The sequence below is a fragment of the Tachyglossus aculeatus genome, chromosome X4 (genome assembly GCF_015852505.1).
Source record: "Tachyglossus aculeatus isolate mTacAcu1 chromosome X4, mTacAcu1.pri, whole genome shotgun sequence".
Taxonomy (NCBI): domain Eukaryota; kingdom Metazoa; phylum Chordata; class Mammalia; order Monotremata; family Tachyglossidae; genus Tachyglossus; species Tachyglossus aculeatus.
Window position 1 is genome coordinate 2,689,840 of NC_052098.1, and position 12,050 is coordinate 2,701,889.

The 12,050-nt window shown below is 45.3% G+C and overlaps 1 protein-coding gene and 1 non-coding gene across 4 annotated transcripts in view; both read left to right on the plus strand.

Moving 5' to 3' along the window:
- Positions 1 to 10,558, plus strand: part of GKAP1 (G kinase anchoring protein 1) — a 47,926-nt gene extending 37,368 nt beyond the window's left edge. For all 3 annotated transcript variants that reach the window (XM_038769980.1, XM_038769978.1, XM_038769979.1), the window contains 2 exons: positions 726 to 803; positions 9,957 to 10,558. In XM_038769980.1, the coding sequence (XP_038625908.1) occupies positions 726 to 803; positions 9,957 to 10,004 (126 nt within the window). In that variant the 3' untranslated portion in view covers positions 10,005 to 10,558. The remainder of the gene's footprint in view (positions 1 to 725; positions 804 to 9,956) is intronic.
- On the plus strand, positions 5,375 to 5,512 carry LOC119948370. Its single transcript, XR_005456770.1, has one exon. It is a non-coding gene; the product is annotated as a small nucleolar RNA SNORA7 (small nucleolar RNA).
- Positions 10,559 to 12,050: the final 1,492 nt, after the last annotated feature.

Here is a 12,050-nt window from a genome sequence, read left to right on the forward strand (position 1 = left end):
AGGTCACGCAGCAGGCAAATGGTGGCACCAGGATGAGAACCCAGGTCCTTCGGACTCCCAGTCCCATGCTCTAGCCACTAGGCCACGCTGCCTCATTGCACTTTACTACACTGTGATGGCTTTGGGGACAGAACCTAACTGCTCCCAGCCCTGCAGCACTTATGGCCACATTTGTAATTTATTGATTTCTATTCATGTCTGTCTCCCTCTCTAACCTGTAAGCTTGCTGTGAGCCGGGAATGTGTCCGTTATATTGTTATAGTATACTCTCCCAAGAGCTTAGTACAGTGCTCTGCACATAGTAAGCATTCCATTCATTCCTTCATTCAGTTGTATTTTAGTGAGTGCTTACTGCATGCAGAGCACTGTACTGAGCACTTGGGAGAGTACAATAGAACAACAAACGAACACATTCCTGCCTACAATGAGCTCACAGTCTCAAGGGGGAGATAGATGTCTATATAGATAAATAAATTACAGATATATACATAAATACGATTGAATGGAATGAATGAATGGAAGTGTGTGGGAAAAGATACCCTATAATATTTAAGATAAGATGCCTCATAACATTTACGCTAAACCCACATCTCTGAGGAACATATTACATACAGTCCAATCATGGGATACTCCCATACTGCGATCTAAGGGTCACGGTTAACCCTGCTCGTTAGACTATGTTTCTAAAGTGGGAAGTCGTGTTTAACCAGTTGTCTTATTAATAGGTGTCTGCGCTTCATGCTGCATTGGAACAAGAAAGATCGAAAGTAAAAATGTTACAGGCTGAATTAACCAAGTATCAGGTAGGTCTTCGATCAATCTAAGCCTGGCACCAAAGAATTTAGTTTTAAATTTGAACTAAAAGAAACTTTGACTACTCTCTAGTTGACGAGGACAGTGTTTACTAAAATCTTCGAAAACATTCATCTGAAGAACATGGGCTTAGCTGTTCAGGGACGGACAAAGAAACAGAAAACCTAACAGAGAATGCTAGCCGAGCCTTTAAGAAACGACGCCTGTCTCCTCACTCGTCAGAAACCTCCTATGGTTGCCCATCCCGCTCTTCATCCAGCAGAAACTCCTCACCCCGCTCCTTGACTTATCCTGGCTCCTCCCCCTCTGCAGCCCAGCCCACACACTTCACTTCTCTAATACCAACCAATTCACTGTGCCTTGTTCTCTGCTCTCCCACTATAAATCCCTTGCTCACACCCACCCTCCTGCCTGGAATTCCCTCTTACTCTGCATCCAACAGAGCATTGCTCTCTCCATCTTCTAGTCCCTTCTGAAGGTGTATCTCCTCTAGGAGGCCTGTTCGGATTCAGGTTCATCTCCACCCCACCATCTGTCACTTCTCTACCGCCCAAGCACTTGGGTGCGTGCATGCGTGTACACAAAAACACACGCACGATCATATATGTACATAAACACCGAAAAACAGTGTGCCCTACTGGTTAGAGCCTGGGCCTAAGAGTCAGAAGGACCTGGGTTCTAATCCCAGCTCTGCCACTTGTCTGCTGTGCGACCTTGGGCGAGTCACTTCACTGTCCCTCAATTCCCTGTAAAATAGGGATTAAGACTGTGAGCCCCATGTGGGACATGCACTCTGTTCAACCTGACTAGTTTGTATCTACCCCAGTGCTTAGTACAGTGCCTGGCATGTTGTAAGAGCTTTACAAATGCAAGACAAAAACATCTTCTACTCTAATACTTCCTCCTATCTGTAATTTATTTTAGAATCTGATTCTCTGGCTAGATTGCATATTCCTCAAGGGCAGGGATTATACTTACTCCCGCTATCGTACTCTCCCAAGCACCGTGGGCAGTGCTCTCCACCTTAGTAGCTGCTCAATAAATACTGTGACCTGATTTGTTGAAGCGTGAAATTCGGACCACAGATTGCAGTGAGCTTTTTTTTAGTGATTTTATCAGCGTCGTCTTTGAGTTAGACGTGATATTAAATGTCAGGACAGGGCACGGGTAATGAAGTCGAGGAATCCCATCTATCCGCTGGGATCAAAGCGTTACTCATTAATAACATAACTTTGCTGAGCAGGGTATGTGTGAAAAATAGGCGAAAGAACAATGCCCAAGCAGCTGTTAAATGAGCTGCATTCCGGGATGGAAGAATAGCTGTAAATAGACCGAAATGACCCGGTCAGGCAGTGGGCTAGAGAGAGGTCGAGCCACTAGCCTGCTACAAGGCATTCGGGAAGGGGGTCGTTCTCTTTGAGCAGAGGGGGGATAATCGTGATTCTAAGAGAAAGAGATCAGGCATTGCCAATGCAACCATCCAGAAGAGGATGAACTTTGTGTGTAATATGGAGTGGACTATCACCTACCCATCAGTCCTTTTGGCCATGTCAACACACAAGGACCAGATTCGCTCTCAGTAAGTGTCCCCTTCAGTCCCAAAGTATGGTGAATGACAGATAGCTAATGAGTGTTTCTCACTGTGAGGGAGGAATCTGGACGATTTCATGCTTCTCTATCAAATGATCAGTGCTTTGGTCAGTCATTTGAGTGGTATGTTATTTTTGATCGATTGACTGTCTTTCCACCTCCCCAAAAAGTCATTCCCCTCCATTCCAACCTCAGAGGTCACCATGGAGCAGACTTCAGGATAGAGAACCTGTGTTCAGGAATTGATTCTAGAGCTGGTGGTGTTTTCTAGAGCTGGCGGTGTTTTGTTTTTTAATGGTATTTGTTAAGTGATTACTACGCGCCAGGCACTGTACTAAGGGCTGGGGTCAATATGAGCTAATCGAGTTGGACACGGTCCCTGTCACCACATGGGGCTCCCAGTCTTAATCCCCATTTTCCAGATGAGGGAACTGAGGCCCAGAGAAGTGAAGTGATTTGCCCAAGATCACCCAGCAGACAAGTGGTGGAGCCAAGTTTAGAACCCAAGTTCTTCTGACTCCCAGGCCTGGGCTCTAGCCACTAGGCCACACTGCTCCCTGCCAGCCGTTGTTCCTTCTGGGGCCTGGAGTGCAAGGAGCAAGTAGATGGGTTGGGTTGCAGCAGATTGCAAAGTACACACAAATGGGACAGCCCCATTTATAGCTGTGTGCACTTTGCAATCTGCACAGTGAGAAGGTTAGCACCAGAGAAGCGAAGTGTGTGGGCTGGGTTGTAGAAGGAGAGAAGTGAGGTGAGGTAGGAGGGGGCAAGGTGGTGAACTGCTTTAAAGCCAATGGTGAGGAGTTTCTGTTTGTTACAGAGGTGGTGAGCAAGTGAGTTTTTTTGGTGGAGTTTTTTTGAGGAGGGGGGTGACTTATCCTGAGTGTTTTTGTAGAAAAATGATCCGGGCAGCAGAGTGAAGTACGGACTGGAGTAGGGAGAGACGGCGCTGGGAGGTCAGCAAGGAGGCTGATGCAGCAATCCAGGCAGGAAAGGATGAGTGATTGGATTACCGTGGTAGCAGTTTGGATGAAGAGAAAAGGGAAGATATTAGCGATATTGTGAAGGTGGGAGCGACAGGATTTGGTGACCGATTGAATGTGTGGGTTGAATGAGAGAGAGGAGTCAAGGATAACGCCAAGATTATGGGCTTGTGAGACAGGACGGATGGTGGTGCAAGCTACAGTGATGGGAAAGTCAAGGGGAGGACAAGATTTGGGTGGTAAGATAAGGAGCTCTGTTTTGGACAGGTTAAATTTGAAGTGATGGGAGGACATTCATTCATTCATTCAATCAATCGTATTGAGTGCTTACTGTGTGCAAAGCACTGTACTAAGCCCTTGGGAGAGTACAGTGTAACAATAAACAGACACTTCCTGCCCGCAGTGAGCTCCAAGTAGAGATGTCTTGAAGACAGGAGGAGATACGAGATCAGAGCTGGAGATGTAGATTTGGCTATCATCTGCATAGAGGTGGAAGTTGAAGCCATGGGAGCGAATAATAGTAATAATAATGATGGCATTTATTAAGCAAGCACTTACTATGTGCAAAGCACTGTTATAAGCACTGGGGAGGTTACAAGGTGATCCGGTTGTCCGATGGGGGGCTCACAGTCTTAATCCCCATTTTACAGATGAGGTAACTGAGGCACAGAGAAGTTAAGTGACTTGCCCAAAGTCACACAGCTGACAATTGGCGGAGTCAGGATTTGAACCTGTGATATCTGACTCCAAAGCCCATGCTCTTCCCACTGAGCCATGCTGCTTCTCCAAGGGAGTGGGTGTAGTTGGAGAATAGAAGGAGTTCCAGAACTGAACCTTGAGGGATCCCTTCAGTTAGAGGGTGGGAGGGAGAGGATGAGCTCACAATGGAGACTGAGAATGAACAGCCAAAGAGATAAGAGGAGAACCAGGAGAGAACAGAGTTAGTGAACCCAAGATTGGATAATGTTTCCAGGAGCAGGGGGTGGTCCAGAGTGTCAAAGGCAGCTGAGCAGTCGAGGAGGAGTAGGATGGAGTAGAGGCCATTGGATTTGACAAGAAGGAGATCATGGTGACCTTTAAGAGGGTAGTTTCTGTGGAGTGAAGGGCATGGAAGTCAGATTGGAGGGGGTCAAGAAGAGAATTGGATGAGAGGAATTTGAGTTAGCAGGTGTAAACAGCTCACTCAAGGAGTTTGAAAAGGAATGGTAGGAGAGAGATGGGGCAATAACTGGAGGGAACCATGGAGTCAAGGGAGGGCTTTTGTAGGATAGGGGAGACATGGGCATGTTTGAAAGCAGTGGGAAAGTAGCCATTGGGCTGCGAGCAGTTGAATGTAGCTGTTAGGAAAGAAGGGAGGGGATGAGAGGTTTTTTTAATGGTATTTGTTAAGCGCTTACTATGCGCCAATGACTAAGCACTGGGGTAGATAGGACACCAACCAGCCATCAGGTTGGTTAGACATGGTCCCTGCCCTCAAATAGCTAATATTCTACATTAGATATTACATTATCTAATGGATAGGCCAGTGGACTGGGAGTAAGAAATCTAGTTTTCCATTTCTGGATGGAAATTTGGACACCTTTTCTTTTTATTCTCTTAATGGGATTTTGGTCTCAGAGCAGGGCAGAGAATAAAGCTGTTTCCTTCTAATAATAATAACTGTGGAGCACTTACTATAATAATAATGATGATGATGGTATTTGTTAAGTGCTTACTATGTGCGAAGCACTGTTCTAAGCACTGTTCTAAGCACTGGGGGGGGGATACAAGGTGATCAGGTTGTCCCACATGGGGCTCACAGCCTTAATCCCCATTTTACAGATGAGGTAACTGAGGCACAGAGAAGTTAAGTGGCTTTCCCAAGGTCACACAGCTGACAAGTGGTGGAGCTGGGATTCGAACCCATGACCTCTGACTCCCAAGCGTGTGCTCTTTCCACTGAGCCATGCTGCTTCTCTGATTCTTCTGCTTCTACAGTGTGCTGAGCTCCCCTCTCAGGGTCGCACCTGGAGAGTTTCCAGTGCTCTACCAGTCTCAACTACGGGAGGGAGGGTCAAGCAGAGGCATATCCATTCCATTCCTAGCTTGGGCAGTGGTTAGCAAGTGGAAGGCAATCTGCTACAAGTCAAAACTCGCCTGTGCTGGGCGACAGCAGCATGGGAGAGAGTCATGGGCAGAGACTCAAGTTTACTGCCCAGAAGGAGACAATGGTAAACAACTTCCAGATTTTTACCAAGAAAACTCTCTGGATCAACTACCAGAACGACTGCAGATGGAGGTGGGGCATTCTAGGAGAGATGTGTCCATGGCATCGCTATGGGTCAGAGATGACTTGACAGCATAAGACAGTGTGCCAAGCACTGTACTAAACGCTGGGGTAATAATAATACTAATAATGGCATTTGTTAAGCACTTACTATGTGCGAAGCACTGTTCTAAGCGCTGGGAGGGGATACAAGGTGATCAGGTTGTCCCACGTGGAGCTCACAGTCTTAATCCTCATTTTACAGATGTGGTAACTGAGGCTCAGAAGTGAAGTGACTTGCCCAGTCACACAGCTGACAAGTGGCAGAGCCGGGATTAGAACCCATGACCTCTGACTCCCAAGCCCGGGCTCTTTCCACTGAGCCATGCTGCCCTCCGGGTAGACACAATATAATCAGGTCAGTTAGAGTCCTTATCCTACCTGGGGCTCTCACAGCCTAAGTAGGCGGGCAAATAGGTATTGAATCCCCAGGAAACTGAGGCCCACTGAAGTGACTTGCCCAAAGTCACCAGGCAGGCAAGTGGCGGAGCCAGGATTAGAACCCAGGTCCTCTGACTCTCAGGCTCTTTCCCCAACTAACCTGCCTCTTCTGTTCTTGATGTATTTTATTATTGGTTTGAGCAGTGAGATCAAGGAATGACCCAAACCCTGCTCCCCATCTCTCTCTGTATATATAAACCCACATACTTCGTATTTTAACAGTCAAAATATTTTCCTATGTAAACCCACCTTTAACTTTCAGACAGGTGTCCTTCTGATACACAGATGTCATTACTGGTGGTGAAGCTATTTAAGTAGCTAAATAGTCCATTTGAAACTGTCCACACAAAAAACTCCCTTTACTTTGCAGCTGCAGTTGCTATTTGCAGAACCTGGCATTTTTTGTGACATTGGTATTCTTCCCAATTCCTCCACTGAAAATAGTCACCCGAATCCTGATTACTGAACAGCGGGGTGGGCCCTTGTTTCCCACTAGCTCCTGATTATAAGCCATGGCTTGCAGTGTGTTTCAGTAAAAATGCAGATTTATTTGGGTGGTTGTTACCTGCGAGACCTGTTTCCATCCTTTTTCACTTTCCTGCTTTCTCATAGGAAAATGGTCTTTCTCTGATACCTGTACCCTAAATATTCTTCATTTTAGAACCCACACGGGGAGGCCGGTCCTTTATTTTATCCCTTCAGAGCATCTTGTCCTTGGACCTTTTTTAAAGTGTTTCACTTGTGCTGTCTTAAGGATGGGCTTTTAAGTCTCCTCTCTCCTCTTGATTAGGTCTAATAGTACAGGCATTTTTTTCATATGGAGAAAATGTGGAGGTTGGGTTTTCCAGATTTTTTTTTTTGCATGCTCATTTTCAGACAGTTGATGTAAATTTTTGAAATTCTCTTTCAAAATGTAACTTTTGGAGAGGAATGGACATGATGGAAGTACAGTCAGTTCACTGTTACCATTCTCAACAAGCCCCGTGTTAAGGCAAACTGTTGTTACAAAACTGCCACCTTGGCTGTTGTCCCCAGGGATGGTGCAAAACCGTTTCTTCCGACATCGGACTGTGTTCATTCCCCAACAGCATTCTGTCTAACACGCGGAGTGAAAAGCCTCATTATGAGAGAAGCAGTTCATTCATTCATTTAATCGTATTTATTGAGCGCTTACTGTGTGCAGAGCACTGTACTAAGTACTTGGGAAGTACAAGTTGGCAACATATAGAGACGGTCCCTACCCAACAACGGGCTCACAGTCTAGAGGGGGGAGACAGACAACAAAACAAAACATGTGGACAGGTGTCAAGTCATCAGAATAAATAGAAGTAAAGCTAGATGCACATCATTAACAAAATAAATAGAATAGTAAATGTGTACAAGTAAAATAAATAGAGTAATAAATCTGTACAAACATATATACAGGTGCTGTGGGGAGGGGAAGGAGGTAGGGTGGTGGGGGTGGAGAGGGGGAGAGGAAAGAGGGGGCTCATTCTGGGAAGGCCTCCTGGAGGAGGTGAGCTCTCAGTAGGGTTTTGATGGGAGGAAGAGAGCTAGCCTGGCAGATGTGCAGAGGGAGGGCATTCCAGGCCAGGGGGAGGCAGTTGTATTGCTATGTTGATCTGGCCGAGTTGGGCTAGCTCAAGTTCATGCTGCAGGCAGCCCTTGGATGTGCAGCACAATTGGTTTGTTAAAAATGGATCTTAAATGCAGGGGATTTGATTCAGAAGTGCAGTTGCTTTAATCGATCAATGGTATTGAATGAGCATTTACTGTGTGCAGAGCACTGTACTGGGCTCTTGGGAGAGGATAATACAGCAGAGTTGGTAGAACCGTACCCTGCCCACAAGGAGCTCACAGACTACAGGGGGAGACCGACATTAAAATCAGTTACAGCTATGTACCTAAGCACTCCGGGCCTGAAGAGTGGGGTGAATATCCACTGTGCTTAAAAGAGTACAGAGCCAAGGGCATCGGCGACACAGAAGGGAGAGGGCAGTAGGGGAGAGGGAAATTAGTCGGGGATGGCCTTTTGGAGATATGACGTTAAAAAGGCTTTGCAGCGTGGCTCAGTGGAAAGAGCATGGGCTTTGGAGTCAGAGGTCATGGGTTCAAATCCCAGCTCCACCAACTGTATGCTGTGTGACTTTGGGCAAGTCACTTAACTTCTCTGTGCCTCAGTTACCTCATCTGTAAAATGGGGATTAAAACTGTAAGCTGCCTGTGGGACAACCTGATCACCTTGTAACCTTGCCAGCGCTTAGAACAGTGCTTTGCACATACTAAGCGCTTAACAAATACTATCATCATTATTATTATTATTTGAAGATGGGGAGAGTGATTGTCTGTCGGATGTGAAGAGGGAGGGAGTTCCGGGCCAGAGGGAAGATGTGGGAGACGGGTCGAGGTACGGTGAGTAGGTAGGCATTAGAGGAGCTGAGTGTTCGGGCTGTTTTGAAGCAGGAAATCAGTGAGGTAAAATAGGAGGGAACAAGGCGATTGAGTGCTTTATAACTGATGGTAAGGAGTTTCTGTTTGATGCCGCGTTGGATGGGCAACCCCTGGAGGTTCGTGAGGAGCGGGGAGACGTGAACTGAATGCTTTTTTTAGAAGGATGTGATCTAGGCGGCAGAGTGAAGTATGGCCTGGAGTGGGTACTCTGTTCTTACCAAAATTACCTTAGAGTGGTGTACTCGATCAATTACAGGTGGGTAATCTGGCTACGTGAGAGTACTTCAGGAAGATTGGAGGGGGTCAAGGAGAGAACTGGAGGAGAGGAAGTGGAGGCAGTGGGTGCAGACAACTCAGGAAGTTTGGAGGGGAATGGTAGGAGGGAGATGAGGTGGTAACTTGACATTAGAGAAGCAGCGTGGCTCAGTGGAAAGAGTGCGGGCTTGGGCATCAGAGGTCATGGGTTCGAATCCCGTCTCTGCCACTTGTCAGCTGTGTGACCTTGGGCAAGCCACTTAAGTTCTCTGTGCCTCAGTTACCTCATCTGTAAAATGGGGATTAAGACTGCAAGCCCCACTTGGGACAACCTGATCACCTTATATCCCCCAGTGCTTAGAACAGTGCTCCGCACATAGTAAGCGCTTAACAAATACCATCATTATTATATGAGGAAAGCGAGGCACAAAGAAGTTAAGCGACTTGTCTGGGTCACACAACAGACAAGTATTGGAACAGGGATTAGAATCCAGGTTCTCTGACTCCAAGGCCCATACCCTTTCCACTAGGCCATACTGCTTCTCCCAAAGCAATCAATCAAACAATCAGTCGATTAATGGTATTTATTGAGTGCTTGCTGTGTGCAGAGGATTGTACTAAGCAGTTGGGAGAGTACAATATAACAGAATTGCTAGACACATTCCCTGCCCTCAAGAATCTTACAGTCTAGAGAGGAAGACAGACATTAATACAAATAAATAAATTATGGATATGGGCAACATTGTAAGTGCTATTTGTCCTAACTCAACATTTTCACCTGTACAATTACTTTGAAAGCAACTTAAACTTTAGATAAAGTACGATTGAAAAATTTTCAAGTGGCAAATAATGTATAAACCCCATTTAAAATCACTCAGTGGTATCTGTTAGTGCCTCAATGGTATTTATTGAGTGTTTATTATGTGCAGAGTACTGTACTAAGCGTTCGGGAGAGAACAGAATTAGCAGACACGTTCCCTGCCCATAATGAGCTTACAGTCTAGCAGGGGGAGCTGTCTTCTATTCTTATCAGATTCAATCCTCAAGCTTATTTATTCATTCTTGAAAATATCCAGTCATTTCCCAAATGTAATTTGTTTTTATTTTCTTTTTTTCAGGGTTGCAGAAAAGGAAAAAGAAACTCTGAATCTGAGCAAAGTAGATGATCACACCTGCCATCAAGTTCAAATTTAATCTTGTTTAGGTTTTTGCAAAGATTACATAATTAATACCTTACAACGGCTTAATTTTGCAGTTTGGGAGAAGTTAAGATTACTACTTACTGACTGAAAATCCTCAAATCATTCACTGTTGGTTTAAAGTTAAGGGTTGAAACTTAGAATTTCAAAAGAATTCAGTGCGTGAGTAATGTTTACCGCTCATACCCATTTCTTTCATTTTTTCTTGGCTAACAAAATTTACTTTTCCGTGTATGTTTGCATTGTTTTGTTTTTAAAGTTTCACAATGCAGGAGCAGTATTGATTTGACTCAGGAGAAACCGTATGAGAATCAAACTGCATTGTACATTACTCATCTCCTTGGTGGTCATTCACATACCATATGCGACTATTTTAGCCAATCGTTTAAATGTATACGCGTATAGTTACTGAGTCAACTCTATCCATATGAAGGAGTGAGACCTTAAAGACCGTTACACAACCACCGGACCCTTTCTCACCTTGCACCTAAATAAAGGTCACCTTTGGCTGTGCTGTTGAATTTGCTATCTTCAGTGCCGGGCTCCATTTTCATTTCAGTCACTCGAAATCCAGTTCTACAACTGGAGGGCTTCAGTCACTTTTAATATTAATAATGGTATTCGTTAAGCACTTACTGTGTGCTTGGCACTGGGGTAGTTACAGGGCAGTCAGGTTGGAAACAGCCCCGGTCCCACGTGGAGCTCACAGTCTTAGTCCCCATTTTACAGATGAGGTCACTGAGGTCCAGAGAGGTTAAATGACTCGTCCAAGGTCACATGGCAGAGCCGGGATCAGAACCCATATCCTCTGACTCCCAGGCCCAAGCTCTTTCCCCTAGGGCATGCTGCTTCCATAGCTAGGTTCTTGGTTAAACTTTGTTTAACACCTCACCTGATCAGGGTAAACTAAAGCTTTATATTCTGCTTTTCGTTGCTTTTATTTCAAGTGGAGTGTTGCTGGAGGGGGAGATGAATTAGACAGTTTAATGCCTTCACTTAGTATGCATCGTTCAGAATCAGAGCTGGTGGTATATAAGAATACGAGAAGTGCCATTAGCTGGTCGGATACATCCATTCAATTGTATTTATTGAGCGCTTACTTTATGCAGAGAACTGTACTAAGCGCTTGGTCAGATCCTTGGACCAGAAGTGGCAATAGGGTACTTGGAAGGACAATGTCATAGTTGCCCTCCTTGACCTCCACCCGAATAGAAAGTGTTTTATTCATTCATTTATTCAATTGTATTTATTGAGCACTTTCTGTGTGCAGAGCACTGTACTAAGTGCTTGGAAAGTACAAATCGGCAACAAATAGAGATAATCCCTACCCTCAAACTGTTCCCCTTGCCTCTGATGTCCCACTGTGGACCTCTCATCCATGAAATTTATAACACTAATAATAATAACAATGATAATAATGGTATTTGTAAATGCTATGTGCTTTATGCACTATACTAAGCCTTGGGGTGGATACAAGAAAATGGAGTAATAATAATAATAATAATGATGATGGCATTTATTAAGCACTTACTATGTGCAAAGCACTGTTCTAAGCGCTGGGGAGGTTACAACGTGATCAGGGTGTCCCAGAGGGGGCTCACAGTCTTAATCCCCATTTTACAGATGAGGTCACTGAGACACAGAGAAGTTAAGTGACTTGCCCAAAGTCGCACAGCTGACAATTGATGGAGCCAGGATTTGAACCCATGACCTCTGACTCCAAAGTCTGTGCTCTTTCCACTGAGCCATGCTGCTTCTCTATGGTGTAGTGGCATAGTGAGTAGTGGCGCAGTGGAGAGAGCGCAGGCCTGGCAGTGAGAAGGTCATGGGTTCTAATCTCAGCTCCACCACTTGTCTGCTGTGTGGCCTTGGGCATGTCACTTCCCTTCTCTGGGTCTCAGTGACCTCATCCATAAAATGGGGATTGAAACTGAGCTCCATGTGGGACAGGGACTGTGTCCAACCCCATTTTTTTGTATCCACCCTAGCGCTTAGTACAGTACCTGGCATGTA